General features: G+C 45.4%; 1 protein-coding gene across 6 annotated transcripts in view; it reads right to left on the reverse strand.

Annotated features, from left to right (window-relative positions):
- Ttc7b (tetratricopeptide repeat domain 7B) overlaps positions 1 to 18,852 on the reverse strand; it is a 215,049-nt gene that overhangs the window by 55,407 nt on the left and 140,790 nt on the right. For all 6 annotated transcript variants that reach the window (XM_021179207.1, XM_029484578.1, XM_029484576.1 and 3 more), the window contains one exon: positions 18,133 to 18,293. In XM_021179207.1, coding sequence (XP_021034866.1) covers positions 18,133 to 18,293 — 161 coding nt within the window. The remainder of the gene's footprint in view (positions 1 to 18,132; positions 18,294 to 18,852) is intronic.

An 18,852-nucleotide genomic window follows, 5' to 3' on the forward strand; every position in this document is an offset into this window, starting at 1 on the left:
ACAGAACAAACAAACAAACAAACAGGAAAAAAGACTGAAAGAAAAGTACAAGAAAAACATACAAATGCAGAGACACACAGAATTGCACACACAGAAATACCATTAAAAACACAAAATTGGTAACAATAATATATAAGCAAAACATATGTTAAGGTAAGAAAAATGCCCAGACAAAGAATTATGAGAAAAATAAACCTTCGAAAAATATACTTGAGCTCATTGTGTGCTGGCCATCTACTGCTGGGTACGTACGGGGCCTGCCCTTAAGTGTGGTTTGCACACACAACGAGACTTCCTTAGAGAAACAAAGTTTTCCTTTATGCACAGTTGTCAGCTGGAGATAGCTTCTGGGTTAGGACAGACTGTGTCCACTCCCCTTCTCTGCGCTGGGAGCCCATCTGGCTTGGACCTCTGCAGGCCCTGAATTGCATTTCTCTTAGCATGGGGCCATCTGTGCACCTGCAGGGTCTAGGGAGGGCAGTAGATGCGGAGTCAAGGATTCCTGAACCCGTGCTCAACCTGTGGCTTAGTGTAAGTCTCGCCACAGAGGCATGAACAAGCACCGGATGATGACCTGTGGTGAGGTTAAAAGCACGGGAGTGGGCAATTTTATTCAAAATACAGAGATTTTTATTAAAAGCATGCTTTTTAGAACTAAGCCAATTTATTTATGAAATTTCAAAAATCCATTAAACATGAACCTTGGTTTATTAATAAGATTACACAGGAGATATGACTCAGTTGATACACATGTCTGCAGAGAGCCCTCCAGGAGAATGCTATTCTTCTCAGAAGCTTTGAAAGCTTACAGAACTGGGGCATGGTAAGCCTTGCATGTACAAGTCGAGGCAGGAGGATTACTGTGAGTCGCTATACACTGAGTTGCAGGCCAATCTGAGCTATGAAATACCCTGTTTAAAAAGAACGACTGCAGCCGGGTGTGGTGGTGCACGCCTTATCCCAGCACTTAGGAGGCAGAGGCATGCGAATTTCTGAGTTCAAGGCCAGCCTGGTCTACAGAGTGAGTTCCAGGACAGCCAGGGAGCAGGCTTCCTTCTGACCTGCCCAGCTCTGCTCTTTAGTGGTTAGACTTTGGACTTTGAGCCCCTTCACAATCATCAAAGTACATTCTCAACATCACCCGTGGCTTTAGCCTCTATTTAGACCTGAGTGCCAAGCAAACTGCCCTTTTCTTTGTAGACATCCGAGCACTGACTGCAGACCACAGCTCCTTCAGTCCCTGCACTCACATCCAGTGTCTTGAGAAGGCTCGAGCACAGTCCGAATTGCCTCTTTGGCCACTCCTCGCTCAGCTCTCAGAAACCTTGCTACCGATCCAGCTAATGGTTATATTCAGTCTCACTAAACAGCATGGCTCCTCATCACCTCAAGAGCATGTCAGGATCCCTTTGAAGCTGTCATCTCCCGATCTCACCACGTGTCACGCACCCTGATGGACCCTTCCTCCTACCCTTTACTTCCATGGCACTCACCAGCTGCTTCTCCTCCAGCTCTGTGTGGCTGGAGCCTGGATCTTAACCTCTGGCACCTAACCTCTCTCCAACTGTTCTACAGTTCAGCTAAACCCACCACACTGACTGACTCAGTCTTCCTATGACTACCTTCTTCCTCCATCTTCTCTACTTGAGTATACATCACCAGGTAAGGTTTGTTATAATAAAGACAGGAGAGAGGACAGCTGCAGATTACTGAAGTCCTCCTATGTGCATATGGGACTTACAGACATTGGTAGTGTCATCCCGGTAATCACCTTTGCAGGTAGGTAGTATTTATTTCTCTCCAACAGATGGGGACATGGATGCCTGATCCCTCTGGCGTGAGCCCTCCCCACCCCCTCCTTTCTCTGGCCTCCCCTTCTTAGTGTCCACGACTGCTCTTTGTTTAATGGATCCTTCATGATACCCACCCACCATTGGCTTCCTCTGTAGCCCATGGAAGATGAAGACATGGATTTCAAGTGTTATAAATGAGACATAGGAGAGCTCTTCACCCACATGTGATGTAATGACCAACTTTACGGCACCTAGAGCAGCAAAGTCCCTGCTGGTGAAAGCCAGGACAAGGGTATCTTGCCCAAGCACATTCCAAACTTAGCTCTGCCTCTCTCCCAACAGAGCAGAGGAAGCCTAAAGATGCTTGCTTGTGCTCCTAGAGACATGTCAGGGCTGCAGCCTCCTCCTCAGACCTTGGTTTGAAGTGAAGAATCTGGACTGAGGTAGTAATTGGCCAGGTAATGGAAAGCTGTGGTCCCTGACCTATAAGCAGCAGAACCAAGAGGAAGGTCAGATGCAAGCGTGGGGCTAGGCTCTCATCCATGACATCTGGACAGATGAAAATTCCTTTGAAGCCTACTAGGGCCCTCTACAGTGACTGATAGCCATTTAGGGGTTGGGAAGTGAGGTCTCAAGGGTTTTTGAAAGGAATCAGAAGCTAACTCTTGCTGAAGCATAGATGAGTCTAGAACTTCCTAGGAGTAATTTTTTTTAACCCAAATCCGGCTTCCAGTTGGTCCCCTGTCAGTCTTTAGTGGAGACCATTTGGAGGCGTAGAGGATCTTCTAAGTGAAGGTTGCTGCCAAGCAGTTGTGTCTAGGAGAGTGGTCTAAGACTGTGGGGCCACAGGCCTCTTTAGCACTGCAGGTGGCTGGGCTCTTGGGTAAGGGCAAACCAAGGTTTTATGGTTTGGCCAGGCTCAGAGGAAAGTCCGGGAGTAGGTGAGAATGTTTTCTTGTTCAGCAGCAATTAGCCATGATCCCTTTCACTGTCCCCAAGAACAAAGGCCAGAGTGCATCTTGAAGCCTTGGCTTAAGGGAACAGTTCTGTGACAGTTTCCTGGCTGGGAAAAGAACTTCTAATTAACATGAAATAACAGCTTTCAAACACTTGACTCATGATACGGAGCTGAAAAGGTGTGGGCTGGATCTAAGAGAGCTAGACAGGAAGAACAATAGTGGACCTGCTAAGCACACGTGATGGGAAGGCATTGGAAGGGAGGTACTGGGAACAGCAAAGAACCTGGCAGAGGGAAGAGCCAGGAGGCAAGAAAACAGGCAGCCAGGCACCGAGCAGGCCCCTGCGCACCCCTGAGCGCATGTGAAGGCTGAGAATGCATGTTGGGGGCATGGAGAGATGGCACTGCCTCTTCACCCACTTCCTGAATGTCAGTGGCTTTATCAGGCAGGGAAGAGTGTTAGAAACAGAACCGATGCTTCTCATCTCTCCAGAAACCTGCCCCAATGTCTTAGGGTGGCTGAAAACATCAAGTGACGCCAGCACGGACAGTCAGAATGCACAATGACTGGCATTAATCTGATTCTGCTGAATCCAAAGATACTGTAAATTTAACCCACTGAGGAAATCCCAAGGCAAGAAAAACAAAACAAGTGATGAGAAAGCTTAGGACACACCAGTGTTGGACATGGGACGCTATCTGCCAGCCAGAGGCAGTGAGCAGGAGAGGGACCATCAGGGTGGTCGTGTCACCAAGAGCAGCCATGACTTAAGTCAGAAGTCATGTACTTTGTAGACTTGGTTCAAAGTTCAGTAATCTCACTTAAAACATATTTTGTTCAGAGACTTATTGAAAACTTACATAAAATTAATGAAGAACAGGAGAACACGCTAAAATACAAATCCAACCCTGATGGTTAATCTCATTGGCCAACTTGACAGCTTTTAAAGTTACCTGGAAGACAAAGCTTGGCAGGCCTCTGAGGCTGTTTCTGAACTGGTTTAACTGGGGTGTGAAGACCCATTGTAAACTTGGCGCACCATCCCATAAGCTGGGGTCCTTACTTGAATAAGACAGGGAAAGCAAGTGAAGACCGTTCATCCCGCAAGGCATACAACCCAAGCAGCACGTCCTGCTTCTACCACCATGCTCTCTCTGCGTAAGCTTTGTCTTTCCCTAAGCTGCTTCCTGGTAGGTACTTTGGTTACAGCAAGGAGAAAGGTAGCTAACAGACTTCATTACTGATATTTATTAAAATTTAGCAGCTTCTACAGTGCGTGCTGTGATCTGGCTCTTGCTACCTTAGTTTGCTCCTAGTGCATCATCTTCAGCCCAACTCAAACCAAGGCCAACTCCTCCCTCACCTCACTAGTCTTCATGTGCCATGGGTCTTTGCAGAGGGTGCTCTGTTGTATGAAATGCCTTTTCAGGCCATGCATTTAGGCCTCTTAAGTGCCTACTCATCCTTGAGAGTGCACGGTGAATGGCACCTCTTAGCTTTAAAGAATGGGAGTAACCCCCTCCAATGACAACACAATCGTCAAAAACCATGAGAGCTTACAACCGCAAGATAACAAATTATAAGCCAAGAAACGTATGCTTCCAAGACAAGTAAAAAAAAAAAAATAACAACAGCAGCAGCTGTGAGCACTTGGAATATTTAATCACTGATTCCACAACAACCCCGCAAATTAGGCAGAGTTAATTCAGCCAGACTCCCAGCACAGACACTGAACTAAATCTCTCTCACTTTAAAGCACCAAACAAGAAGCAGGGAATTATTTTGAATCTTACAGTGACATGGATGGAGAGGGAGGCACAGTGCTGTCTAGGCCACTGCCAAATATCTAAGCCCCCAAATGTAAGACTGTGAATCACAACGTGGCATAAAGTGCAGTCAGTCCCTACCCTCTCAAAACTTCCAGCCCAGTGAGGACCACACTGTGGCCTTGAGCCTGAGGAGTTGGAATTGGGGCTCTGACCCTAGAATGTCACATGCAAGACTTATTAGAGAACAGTCATTCACATTTGTGCATGTATGTCTGTGATCTGCCTGCTACCCCAAAGTCTGATACATACAAAATTCCAGTTACTCAAACTTTTACTTTTCATTAAAATTCATTAAATAATATTTTACCCTATTTTGGAAAATTTCAAAGAATCCTAAGATAATTCCTGAATTATGTTTGGTTTAAGGAAGGGCTTAGAACGGACATATAATGTCCCAGTGAGAATCCAGGTCATGTGGTAATATGAAATTTCAATGTTCTTCACAGGAGATGAGTCTAAGTGGCACATCTCAGGGCAAGTGGGGTATCTAGCAATTATTTCCAGGATGACTTTCTGACCCTGCCAGATCTGTCCCACCTGCTGTATGTAAACTCTTGTTCAGCCTTCTCCTGGTGATACTCCCACAAGTCCTGACTTGGGCTGAGGAAAGAGAAAGCTAGAAGTTGCACAGTTTAAAATTCTGAAACCTAATATACACAAAGGTTTCCAATCAAGAACAACTAGTGGAGGGCTAAGGAGGTGGCTCAGTGGGTAAAGAACTTGCTATGCAAACATGAGGACTCCCATGAATCCCCAGAAGCCACCTGCAGGCAGAGGACAGATAGCACTTACCTGTGACCCTAGGGATCCTAGAGAGAGATGGGAGGCAGAGACAGGAAGATCCTAGAAGACCATTGGTCAGTATGCAAGAGGCCTGCACTCATATATGAGAGAGCAAGGACTGGCATCTAAGGTAGTCATCTGACAGACACACACACACACACATACACACACACACACACACACACTCACTCACATATTGCAGCACATACACATCAAAGATTTTTTTAAAAAAATTTAAAGTCTGTGGCTCTAATTTCCTTAAGCTTGCTAAGTGCCTCAAGGAGGAAACACACACATTAATCATGCAAACCTGCACTACTTCAATGTGAGGGCTGCATTCACAGCAGGTGATTTAGAAATAAAATCCTAGGAACCTGAACATTTGCGATCTTGTGATGATCTGTGAACTCAACTCTCAGACTCCGAATGCCAGGAGCCTTCCTTTGCTTATCTACTGAACGTGGGCAGGATGCAAAAGCAGCTGTGTGGAACAGCCCAGAAAATTTGCGCCGGTGGGACGCAGGTCCTCAGAGCTCTGGATATCTTCCCTGACCCTGACTTCAGAGCTGGGCAGCCCACGTGGAGAGACGGAGCTGCTGCCAGCGGCCTGAAGGAAAGCGAGCATGGGACTCTGAGCAAAGGAAAGGCTCGATCAGCAGAGGAGGGGGCGTAGGGTGGGTGGGGCGAGTGTGCTCGAAAGACATTTTTAACTAGAGAAGACGGTTTGGCAGCCGACCCAACCAAGACAAGCAGGATGAAAAAATGAAGAGCAATGTGGCGATGAGGGGAGATGAGGGATTAAAGCCAGATGAGTCAGTCGGGAACAGGTGTTTTGAAAGGGAAGGCGAAGCAGGCCATGTGCAGCCAGCCCTGTCCAGAAGTGTACCTTCAGATCTAACCAGCCAGCTCTCCTGAAGGCTAGTATAACCTGAAGGAACTCTACCTCTGTTTATTGCCTCAACCTACTATGAGCTGGCTGGAGCCATGGTAGTCTGGCTGGGCTTTCTTAATGGACCAATGCCAGAAAAACAAACACACAAACAAACAAATACATAAACACCTAGCCTGTGGCCTCGAGTTCAGCTGCTGTGACTGATGCCCACCAGGGGTGACTTTGATGATGGCTTATAGCTGGGAAGGGGCCAGAGCTGAAACCAGACTTCTTATTCCCCTTTGTCAACATTTGGAAGGAACGAATGTCAGCCAGGTTAGGTGACTGTTAACACGTGTTAACGATTGCTTGAGCCCTGACTAACTGCAGCTCACTCAAATGATCTAATTCTGCATCTGTTACCCAGGGAACAATGTCATGGATCATCTGGCTTACCCAACTGCATATTGACATGTTATTTATTACCTCATTAGAAAAAGAAGTTACAAGTTTTCCCAATTAATGCAAAACTTGAAAAGGCCTTAACAGATCTTTGAATACTTTGTTACTCCAAGTATATGGTCCAAGACATGTAGCTGCAGAATCTACAAGAAAGATTTTTGTGAAAAACAGAATCTCTATCTTTCTTCTACCAAGTCCGAATCCACACACAGCTAGGTTCCCAGGGATTGTGGGTGCAGAGTTAGAAACACTACTACAGTTCATAGCTCTCCACCCCAATGGAGGGCGGACCTGCAGTGGTGTGTTTTGAAAGTAAAGAAAAACAACTTCCCAGGAAAGAGCCCCACGGTCCTTGCACTTCGGAAATCTTTCCTGTGCTTATTCATTCCCAGGGGAAATTAGTTTATTTATTTAGAATTGAGAGCTTATTACGTTGCCCAGGCTGGTTCCAAACTCCTGGGTTCTCGAGAAGATGGAGCAATTGGTGTGCACTACACTTGCTTCCAGTGCGACTCCTGGGAGCATGGCTCCCAAGCTAGGTGGGAATTCTGCACACCCAATCCTATTAAGCCTAGAACTGTGGGCACCTTAGCTGCAGTTTGGAACACACGGTACCTGTGAGCACTTTCTAAGGACTGGTCTAGAACTCTGCCCAATGTTGCCCACGTCGCTATAGTGAGGCTATGCTAGGTGACCAGTCTCTCAATCTGCGGCAATCAATCTCAGTGGCTGTACCTCATGGTCCTCCCTTGAGTCTGTAGAGCACGGAGCAACTGTCCAGGAGCATATAGACATGGTGGGGTCAAGGAAGACATTTCCTAGGGATGAAGACGCAAATGCTTTCCCAGAATAGACACAGAAATAAAAGGCGGGTTTAATAACCAGCTGGGAGAGTTTTGCATCATGGCTACCTAAATGGGCAACAAACTTGAATGTTTCTGAAATGTGTTCAAGTCCAAATATCTCTGCTGATACACAAAACCTCACAGGCTTTCAATGAGAAACCCCTACTCTCAGGCTTTCAAGAGGTCCTTCTGGGCAACTGGTCCTGTTAAACACCCAAATGTGTTCTGCCTCCTGGTCAGCTGTCAACAGGGGGGACGAGGGCCTGAGGGCAAGGCTCTCCTCACTGTAGCAGCTTCTATGGTGAAGAACCCACCCAGTGGCTCACTACCAGATGTGAGCCACTGAACTGCTAAGGAAGTTCTGAACACATGGCCATTTTAAGACCCTCAGCTGCTTCAGGAAAGAGTGCAGTATCCAGCACATCTGGAAGCATGTTGGCCTTTCTCCCTCTCTGGTCTTAGGTGTCAGAGGGCGACGAGGCCACACTATCTCCCCACACTCTCACATCAGCTGTCCCAGAAAACCTTGAGCACACTGATTTGGTGAAACAAAGATTCTTGGTGCCAACGAATATGTAAGTAGCTGGTTTTTCAGGGCTTAGCTGTCTCTTATTCTGCCCCGGGAAGAGCAGGGCCTGGGACAGACGTAAGCTTGATGATGTGGCTGCCCCCTTGCCATCCTAAGCCTCCCTCCTCTTTATGGACCATATTACTTACATTTTGCCTCTCAGTTCAAAGAGTCAATAAACTGGAACACACCTTAGCTGTCCAGAAGTATGTTTAGAACAAACAACTGGCACATGTCACCTCAAGGCACTGCACTCTCCCTCATTCTTGGCTCCTGTTTCAGGAGTTGATCTCAGTTTGAGTTAGTATTCTGGAGCCATGTCACCTAAGCTGAAAATGACCTGGGCAGGTTGAACTGAAAACACTACAGCCATCTTTCCAATCACCTTCAACTTCTGCTTTAATGAAGGGAGCCATTGTACACCATGCTTCCCTCAAAGCAACAGGCTCTACACAGCCAGGCAGGACTCCCAAGAGCTCTCTGACCAGATGGCATGAGCCATCAAAGAAAGATAAAGTGAAAAGGAGGCAGAGAAGCTGCCCCCAGGTCTCATAAAGGGCTGGCAGGCAATGCCATGGGCCCAGCTAGCACAGAGAGTGCCAAGTGCCAAGAAAAATGGGTGACAGGAAAAGCAGGCCTGCTTGACTTCCCCAAGGCTCCTGGGCTGCTGTGCAGGGCTGTGAGACCCAGCTGTTCCTGGCATATGCTGCTCAGGTGTGTGGTGTGCTAGGTGCTCTGGGCAAGGCACTGCAGACTCAGTTTCCAGAAAGCATATTGTATAAATTCTGAAGGTGATTCTTGGAATTATTGAATGACACTAGGAGAGTTTGGAGATCTTGAAAGAATAGCAGCAGCAGCAGCAACAACAACAACAACAACACTTAAATACATCAACTTTCTGGGTGAAGATTAGAAAGGGATAGCTTTGTTGTGGGCCTTCCTGCCTCAGCTGGACTTCCCCAGATCTGACAAACACATGTGCCCTTGAGCTGACAGGGAAACTGGCCCGTTTTAAAGGATATAAAATTTTACCCAAAGGGAGTGGTTCTTTTGAAAGGAAAACAATATACTGGAGGAATTAAACCAGAATTGCCTGGCTAGGTGAACATGGGAAAGAGGAGTAGGGAGCACCACCCACCCACCTTGGGCTGGCTGCCTCTGGCAGGACAAAGCTTCCCCTCCTCAAACAAATGCAGCCACGAACACTCTCCAGTCTTCCCAGTCTTCTGTTGGAAACAAGTGTTGGTCTCCAAGCCTCTGGCCTATCTCCTAACGTGCTTCCATGTTTACCAAAGATCTCACCACTGCTGAACCTCATAGAACGGTGACAAGTGTGGGATATGTTGCCCTGGCTCAGTGAGTCTATTCTGAAAGAATGCTGATCCAGACTCTAAGGGTCCCTGGTCATCTAACTTTGAAGAATACTTACTGGACGCCATCCTATAACCAAATACATCAATAATAAAAGTCAAGAAAGTTGTTATTTTAATAAATGTAGCAAAACATACATAGCATAAAATTTGCCATTTTAGCTCCTTTAAGCATAAAGTTCAGAGGTGTCCAAGTACATTCACAATGCTATGCCACTGTCCACCATCCATCCCTAGAAATTGTGTGTGTGCAGAGAGGTTGGAAATCAACCTCAGGGGTCATTCCTTAGGTGTTAAATACTTTGCTTTTGAGATAGGATCTAGCATAGACTTCACTACTGGGGTGACTGGCCAGTGGGGGGCTGCCTGCCTCTACCTTTTCAATGCTGGGATTACAAAGACATACCATTAAAGATGGCCTTGTAAATTATTTTATTTTATTTTATGTATATGGGTCTGTATGTGTCCATGCCCCATATGCGGGTTGTACCTGCAGAGGCCAGAAAGGATTTTGGATCCTCTGGCACTGGAGTTACAGACAGTTGTGAGCCATCATATAGATGCTGGAAATTAAACCCTGGTCCTCTAGGATAGCAGCTAGTACTCTTAACCACTAAGTCATCTCTCCAGCCCCTATATTTTGCTTCCTATACGGGTTCTAACCAAACTCAAGTGCGTGTTTCTGCAGCAAGCACCTTACTGATGGACCTATCTCGCTGGTCCCCAGAACTCTTCATTTTGCAAACCTTTCTGCATCCTTTAAACAGTAACTGCCCACACTCCCTGTCCCTCTCCTGGTGTTCCTGGGTTCGTGGGTTGCTCTCAGTCCACCCAGACATCCTTTGAATATCTACAGGTCGAGATTCATGAGGTAAACAGCCTTCTCCCTTAGGTCCAACTTCTTACCAAAGGTCATTACTTCTTACCATTTGTCATTACTCAGCTCAGATTCAACCAGAGCCCCTTTGGAATCAGTAAACCAAAGCACTGCTCAAGAGAAGCCTTCAGCTGAAGCTGTGTTCCTCTGAGAGTGTGCACGAGAGGACAAACCGTGCCTCAGCTTCCTTGTCTGGAAAGGCGGGGGCAAGCACACCGCCCACCTCAGATGCTCTCTTGAGAAATAATCTTTGTTAAGTTTTATCAATTTTTTTGTTTTATTTTATGTGTATGAGTATTTGCTGGCATGCATGTAAATGAGCCATGGGTATACCTGGTATTCAGAGAAGCCAGAAGCGGGTATCAGATCGCTAGAACTGAAGTTACAGATGGTTGTAAGTCCCCCGGGTGGGTGTTGGGAACTGAGCCCAGGTCCTCTGAAGAACTGCAAGTACTCTCAACCACTGAGCCATCTCTCGAGATCCATTTTTTTTATCATGCTTATTATAGCACAGTGTGTGAATGTTAGCAGTCATTACTGCTAAGTAATATGTTCAGGTCTTCTCACATAGCTTCTACCAGTGTAAAAAAGAAACCTGACAAAAATCTTCCCAGCTGTGCCCGTTAGGGATCCTTGTAGGAGAGGGGGCTTTAGAAGAGCGAGACTGATGTTTTATTTTAGTTGAAAATATACTTAAAGGTGTTCACACATAAAGACCCAAGCTTGTGTTTGAAGAGCCACTTCCTTGTGCTTTTCTTAACGTCTGATTGTTTCATGAAGCGCTCTAGATCCTCTGACCTCACCAATGAACAGCACAGGAGTAAGCGTGAGCGTGCTCTCTGCTTAAACAGGAGAAAAATCAAACTTCAGGTCGATGACAAAACTACTGGGAAGTTGCATAAGCACGTTTGCTTCATAGCAAGAAGGTCACCCTTGGTATCGGCTCCACTTGGAGCCACTGTAAGCTTGATGCATCAATGCTAGCATTTCAGTAACACCAGAGTCCTCAAAAGCCACCATGAATATGACAGCCTGGCTGTGTCCCACAAAGATCAAACCCAAGCAAATACACTTATTCCAGCATTTGATCTGTAAATGAAGTTCAGAATCTGAAGTGATGTCTGAGCCTTAGGAGAAGTCCTGGCCTGGTTTAGGAGACAACTGTTTCAATGGGCACCTGGCACCTGCTTGGTTAAAAGGGCTTGAAATGGCCGTGATACCCAGGAAGGTACCCACAAGGATACAGGGAAGCCTATCTCACCTAGAAAGCAGAAAGAATAAGGAAAGGGGTGATGCTCAGCAGGTAGAGGGCTTGCCTAGCATGGATAAGGCCCTAGAGCCCCAGTGCCATGTAGCCTGGGTGTACATCTATAATCAACCACTTGGGAGGATGGGGCGGGAGGATCAGAAGTTCAAGGTCACCCTCTCTCTATATAGATGATTCAACAGAGAATAGGGCAGCCTAGGCTAGAGACCCTGTCAAAGTAACAACCATACAGAGATGGATGTGCTGACCAGTATTATTAAATGAAAAGCTTAGAAACGGCCTAGAAACCAAAGTCTGGACATTTGACCCAGGACAGCAGTGACAGTGTAGAGCAAGAGGGAAGAGGAGTCTTTAAATGTATGATACTGGTGCAGCTGGCTAGCCACACAAGGAAAACAACCACACTGGTCCCTCAGCCCACGAAGTCTCTAGACAGATCCCGAGAGTTTGATGTGAAATGTTACAAGATCTTTAGAGGCTAATTTAGGAACCACCTTCCTAATCTTGGGGGAGGGAAGTCTCCTTAGACACAGAAAGGACTGTTCAATGGAGCTAGGTCTGGCTTGTGACCCCAGGTACCCAGGAAGCTGAGGGAAGAGGATCACAAGTTCAAGGCCTGCCTGGACTACATAGTGAGTTCAAGGCCAACTGAGGCAACTTAGTGAAGTCTCAAATTTTAAAACAAGCAAAAATAGGACTGGGGATATACCTAAGTGGTAAAACCCTATCAGATATGCATGAAATACACACACACACACACACACATACACACACACACACACACACACACACACACACACACACACACACACACGATAAGAAGTCTTACAATTAGAAGAGAAACAACAAAGTTAAAGAACCCACAGCTGGGGAGATCTTTGCAACTCACATGAACAGAAAAACCTGCAAGCATAAATATAAAGAAATGCCACAAATTTTAAAGACAACACAATTCAAAACTGAGCAAAGACTTGTACACATCCTTTATAAAAGGGGAAACTAAATAGACCAATGTACAAATGAAAAGGAGGGGCATGCCACTTAACTTGCAATGCGATTATTAGCCTATAGCCACAGTACCAAAAAGAAGTCTAGCAATACTGGTGCAGGAGTCATAGGGGCTCTTGGGCCAGAAGGAACATAACCTGTCAGTGCTTTGATAAGGTTAAAAATACACAAACCTGACAGGTGTGGCAGCACCTGCTCACCATTAATCCCAGAAATTGGGAGGTAGAGGCAGGCAAATCTCTGTGAATTCAAGACCAGCCGAGTCTACATAGCCCCAGACCAGCCAGGGCTACATAGCAAGACCCTGTCTCAAAAAAAATCAAGCCAAATAACAAAACCTAATATCCTATGACCACCTTTCAATCTCTCATAAAATCCATAATAATCCTTAAGCATAGGTGCTAGGAGACGTACAGGGACTATATACAGCAGCATTTTTCTATCACAGCAGAAGAGCAACCATGTCTATGTAGAGTAGACTGGATAAATATGCAACAAGACCTAACCTCAGCAACACAATTTTAACCACTGAAAGCAAGTAGTGTCTGGGTTATATTTTAAAATACATAAAACATCTAAAGCTAAAATTCTTTGTTATTTACAAGTACAAACAGACAGTAGAGAACTATGAGACAACAGTTAACATAGAAGATAGGACAGTAATTAACCTGTCAGGTGACTAGCAACAGGATTGGATAGAAATGAGACTTGGCCATTATATTATATGGGAAATATTTGTAAATATTTGCATGAGAACAAACGAATCCACAGGCACCATTGGTGTTCTTAAATGATGAATATTCATGTTTTGTGCTATCCTCTGAAACACAATAAATAAACATTCTTTAGTTTCTACTCATTATTTAATGACAATTTTAAAGGACTCAAAAATACGTTTGAAATCACTGGGGTGATGTGATAATATGAATTACGTTTATTTACTAAGCAGTTGCCAGGTATCATGCCTTATAGCTGGATGAGCTACCTCAATCCTTACAATAGCCTCTGAGCTCCTAGGGCCTAAACCTAACTTTTATAAAAATAATCTGCCTTCCTTCCCTTCCAGAACTAAGCCAAGAACACCAGTTTTTCCAAAACTTACTTTTGGAGGCAGTTTCTTCTGTTTATTTTTGGTTTTGTTTTTGATATACAAAGTTTTTTTTTTTATTGGATATTTTCTTTATTTACATCTCAAATGTTATCCCCTTTCCTGGTTTCCCCTCTGAAACCCTCCTCCCCAATCCCTTTCCCCCTCCCCACCAACCCATCACTCCTGCTTCCTGGCAATGGCATTCCCCCATACTGGGGCATAGAGCCTTCATAGGACAAAGGGTGGAGGGAGTTTCTTCAGGAAAGAATTTCCGGGCTAGGGATGTGAGTCATGTGACTTGGTCAGGCTTAGCAAGCATGAAGCCTGAGTTCCATCCTGAACATAGCATAAAATGGGTAAGATGGCACACACCTGTAATCTTGGCATTCAGAAAGTGGAGGCAGGAGGACCAGGAGTTCAAGATTACCCTCAACCTTAAGGTAGGTTTGGACTAGCCTTGGCTACATAAGATTCTGCCTTTAAAAAAAAAAAAAGATAGGAAAGGAAAGAGAAAAAAAAGAAAGATTTCTGGCTCCCAGAATCGGAATCCTTATTTGCTTACATGCAACTCTGTTTCGAATGACAACATGGCTGAGATGGACCTCTTAGCTTAGCTTTTTTTGGTCCCTGTCAGGCTTTTTCAAGGTACTAAGATACCTTATAATTTCATGGAGAATGAGGATGTTGTATAGTTCACTTTGATACTGTACAAAAGACCTACAGTAATTACCTTATGCATAGAAAGAGCCAACTCTGGCTCTTGGTTCTAGAGGTTCCAGCTCAAGTTCAAGTGGCTGCATCACTCTCGGCCTCTAACAAGGACAGAGTATCTTGGCAGGAGCTCAGAGTTGAGCAAACTCAGCTTGTGAGTCACAAAGAAAAACAAAGTAGAGAGAAGGCAGACTAAGGTCCAATGATGTCTCCAGTAGAACTGACAACTCTCTAAGGCCTAGGGGCGCCTTACGTTTCTTTTATCCATAAGCCACAGGTGGTAATAATAATAACCAATAACCTAGAAACTTCTATTACATACCACCTATGGTGCTTTGAAATAGAACGGCCAGGTCTTAGGCTTTCCATTGCTGTGAAGAGACACCATGACCACAGAAACTCTTATAAAGGAAGATGTTTAATTGGGGCTGGCTTAGAGTTTCAGAGGTTCAGTCCATCATCATCATGGTGGGAACATGGTGGCATCCAGGCAGGCATGGTGCTAGAGAAGGAGGTGAGAGTTCTACATCTTGATCTGCAGGCAGCAGATGAAGACTGTGCAGAGATGGACACTGGGCATAGCTTGAGCATATATGCCCTCAAAGCCTGCCTCCACAGTGATACACTTTCTCCAACCAAGCCACACCTCCTAACAGTGCCACTCCCTATGACTAAGCATACACACATGAGTCTATGGGTGCCATTCCTATCAAGCCATCACAGGCCCCCATAGACAAATATATTCAAGTGCTTGGTCTCCAGTTGGTAGAACTGTTTGGGAAGGATTAGGAGATGTGATCTCACTGGAGAAGGTGTCACTGTGGGCAGGTTTTGAGATTTCAAAAGCAGAAGCCATTCCCAGTTAGCCCTTTCCTGCCTTAGGCTTGTGGATCAAGAAGAACACTTAGATATGGCTCCAGCACCATGCCTGCCTGCCATGCTCCCTGCCATGATGGTCACGAACTCACCCTCTGAAACTGCAAGCCCCCCAATAATCATTTTCTTTTATAAATTGCCTTGATAATGGTGCTTTGTCACAGCAATAGAAAAGTAAGCAAGATATTACTGTTTAACAATCCAAGGTACCTCCCCAAAGCACCATCTTGGGGACTAAGCCTCAACACATGGGCCTTTGGAGGGCACACTTCCAAACCAAAGCATATGGCATATGTTTTAGGCATGAGTGTCATGTCCTACAAGGGTTTAAATGTTGGAGTCTTGGTCTTTAGTATGGTGATGTTGGAAAGTGATAGAACCTTTAAGAGGTGGGGTTCAGTACAAAGCCATTATGTCACTAGGGACACTGCCCTTGGAAGTGACTGATATAATAATTCTTCTCCTCTTCTTCCTCCTCCTCCTTTTTTAAAGACAGTGTCTCTGTGTAGCCCTGGCTGTCCTAGAACTTGCTTTGTAGACCAGGCTCAAACTCAAAGATCCACCTGCCTCCTAAGTGCTGGGATTAAAGGCATGCGCCACCACTGCCAGGCACTGATGTAATTTCTGAGAGCCCCAGCTAATCTTCGTGTGAATAGACTGCTATGAAAGTACAAGGCTGAACCATTCCTGCTCTCCTGATTTCTGTTCACACTGTGACCTCTCATTTGTGTGTGTTCCTCCGTGTACATCTACCATGACATAACAGATACAGCCAAGGAGACTCTCATCAATGCTGAGCAGAATCTAACCCAAGCCCTTGGACCTCTAGGTAAATATACAGATAAATCTCTTCTTTTTACAAATGTTAACTCAGCGCCAGACTTTTTGTATAGTAATGGAAAAGCAGACTAATTCAGACAGGGTAACGCTGGATGATTGGCTGCTTCTGTGAGAACCTTCAGCTATCTTATCAGCAACTGTTCAACATGACAGGCAGGGCTGTCTAGAAACAAGTTGGAACATAATATCAACTAAGTTTGTTATTATATGTGGCTAGAAATAAAAGACACCAGAGGCAACCCTAGGCTTCAGGGTCTAAAGTTCTGCTGGGGACAGACCCATCAAAAAGAAACATAATTCCTATAGCTGGGACATTGCTTCAGTTGGTGCTAACAGGTTTTACTCAGGTGATCACGGACTTGTGGGATCCACAGACTACATCTACTCTCAACTTTTAGTAGGCATTCTTGCCAAGAAGTTTCCCATCACAAAGGAAGACATAAAACTATTTGAAAAGCAGACAAGTCCTGAGCTGATCTCAGACCTGATGCCACATACTCTGATTTTTCCAGTTTGCAGCTTAGCATTAAAGTAACAGGCTTACATTGCTGACATATCTCCACTGCCGCTCCTTATTCCTCCTGCTTGACAAGGCTGTCAGCTGCTGTCACTGGAGGCACTATGGCATTAGCTATCGCTGCTGATTGCTTACTGTGCAGTGTGGCTGTTAGTCTAGGAAGCTTCTCTAGGGTGCTACTGTGGGCTACTGAAACAGGAACCACAAGCTGGAGAGTAGTATCTAAAGAGGGGAGTGGCTGTGCACACATGCATGGACACATGTGTGCTGGAGGGAGGAGTCATAGAAGGGCACTTTATAAATACTGTCGATAGAGATTAAGTTCCATCGTATCATGTTGTTGCTACTTTATCAAAATGGAGAAAACCAAATACTTTAAAACGTAATCTAATCACTGTGATTCTACAGGGCGGAAACATCCTGGGATAAAATACAGAAATGTGCAGGTGTCACAAGAGCAAGTTTGAGATGTGCAAGAAGCAACACTGTAGCAAAGCTCTTTAGTTCACTCTGCAAACAGCTGAGCCTACAAAAGAACTCTTTAGCCACAGGGTTCCTGGATTAGATGGAGAAGGGGAGAAGAGAAGCGCCCTTTCCTTGAAGACAAAGACATGTTAGCAGTGGAAATGTGTGAACCAATTCTCCAGGGAGAGCTGCTGAGAAAGCACTGATCAAAACAGGCAGGGGGATCAAGCTAGAGTTGACCTACTTAAACAGAGAAAGCGAGGCCACCTTCCACACTCCTTCCCACCCCCACTCCCCACCCTTACGTTGTCCCTACCCTGTTACTGGATTTGCAGCCATGCAGACATGTAGACTCTTCCAGCCCACAGGAGTGTTTACTATTTCTAGTCACTGTGTACTGGTAACCCGGTAGGTAGCCCAGAAGACAATGTTCTCCACAAGGCCTCACCACCAGGCATGGAGTCAGTGAACCTCACATTCTCGGGCTCAATAAAAAATGTGACTCAGAGGACAAATGTGATGATGCAGGTAGGCAGGCTAAGCCTGTGGCTGCCTCTAATGATGATTCTTACAGTACGTGTAAGTGTTGATAAACTTATTCAAGAAACTGTATCTCCTAGATACTAAACCTAGACTCAGAGAGCTAAACATCCTAACCCAGGTTACAGTCTAACAGTTTTATCACAGCCAAGTGTATGGGAATTCGCATCTACTTACTACCTTTCTTGAAAACTATCAAAATATTCACTACTGTCTTGGAACAACTGTGCGTGCTTCAGGGAACACAGTGGAGAAGAACAAGTGGGGTACCTGAGCTGTGTCAGGATGGCTAGAAGCAGCTTGGTGTTAAGCACCCAGGGCAGTGGGGAACCAGGAGTAAGTTTCTCTGCCCTCCTTGAGTGCCCACGAAGGTCTCATGGACAGCTCAGAAAGGAGGAGTCTAGAGAGAAGCCCATGCAGTGATTCCAGAGTAAGGGAAGGTCGATGGCGGGGCTACTTACATAAAATTTTCTGGGTATTCACTCAGGGCCATGTCGATAATGTTGAGAGCATCGTGGTAATGCTTCTGAGCCGACAACAAGAGAGCCAGGAGGTGCAGGGAGTTCGCATCGTCGCCTTGCAGTTGGAGAGCTTGGCGAACATATCCTAGAGCTTCTGGTATCTGGTTTAAAACAAAACCCAGAAGTTTGTTTAGACAGTCACACAAAGAGGCCACGGGTACATCAAGTTCACTGCAAGTTGTTTTATGTCATGCTGCACCTACATACATGTCCTCAGGACAGGATACTGACCAAATGAGAGCACATCCTCTTCAGCAGAGATAGGACAAGCAAGGGAAGAGGAGAGACCCCACTCCTCTGCCTTTTCCATCTCTCTAGATAAACTTCCATCCCCACAGAACAGACGCACTTTTGATTATGTTTAAGATGAGCTCACTGTGAGTGGAGACAGAGACAAGTTCCCAGGGATTCTTAATGGAACTAAACTGCCTTAGCTGACCCATTCTCCCTTTCAGAGCATTATTGAAATTAAAGTACATCATAAGCCATGAAACCTTTAGCAGAACTTTTTAAGGTCCAGATGTTTGGATCTCCCCTGGACATGAAGGAAATATGCAAACAAACAAACAAACAAAGCCCCATACCTTTCCAAACTAGGGTGCAAAATAACTGGCTGCAAGAAAGCAAGTCACAGGACCACTTGCAAAGCAGATGTAGCCA

The sequence above is a fragment of the Mus caroli genome, chromosome 12 (genome assembly GCF_900094665.2).
Source record: "Mus caroli chromosome 12, CAROLI_EIJ_v1.1, whole genome shotgun sequence".
In the NCBI taxonomy this organism is placed as follows: Eukaryota; Metazoa; Chordata; class Mammalia; order Rodentia; family Muridae; genus Mus; species Mus caroli.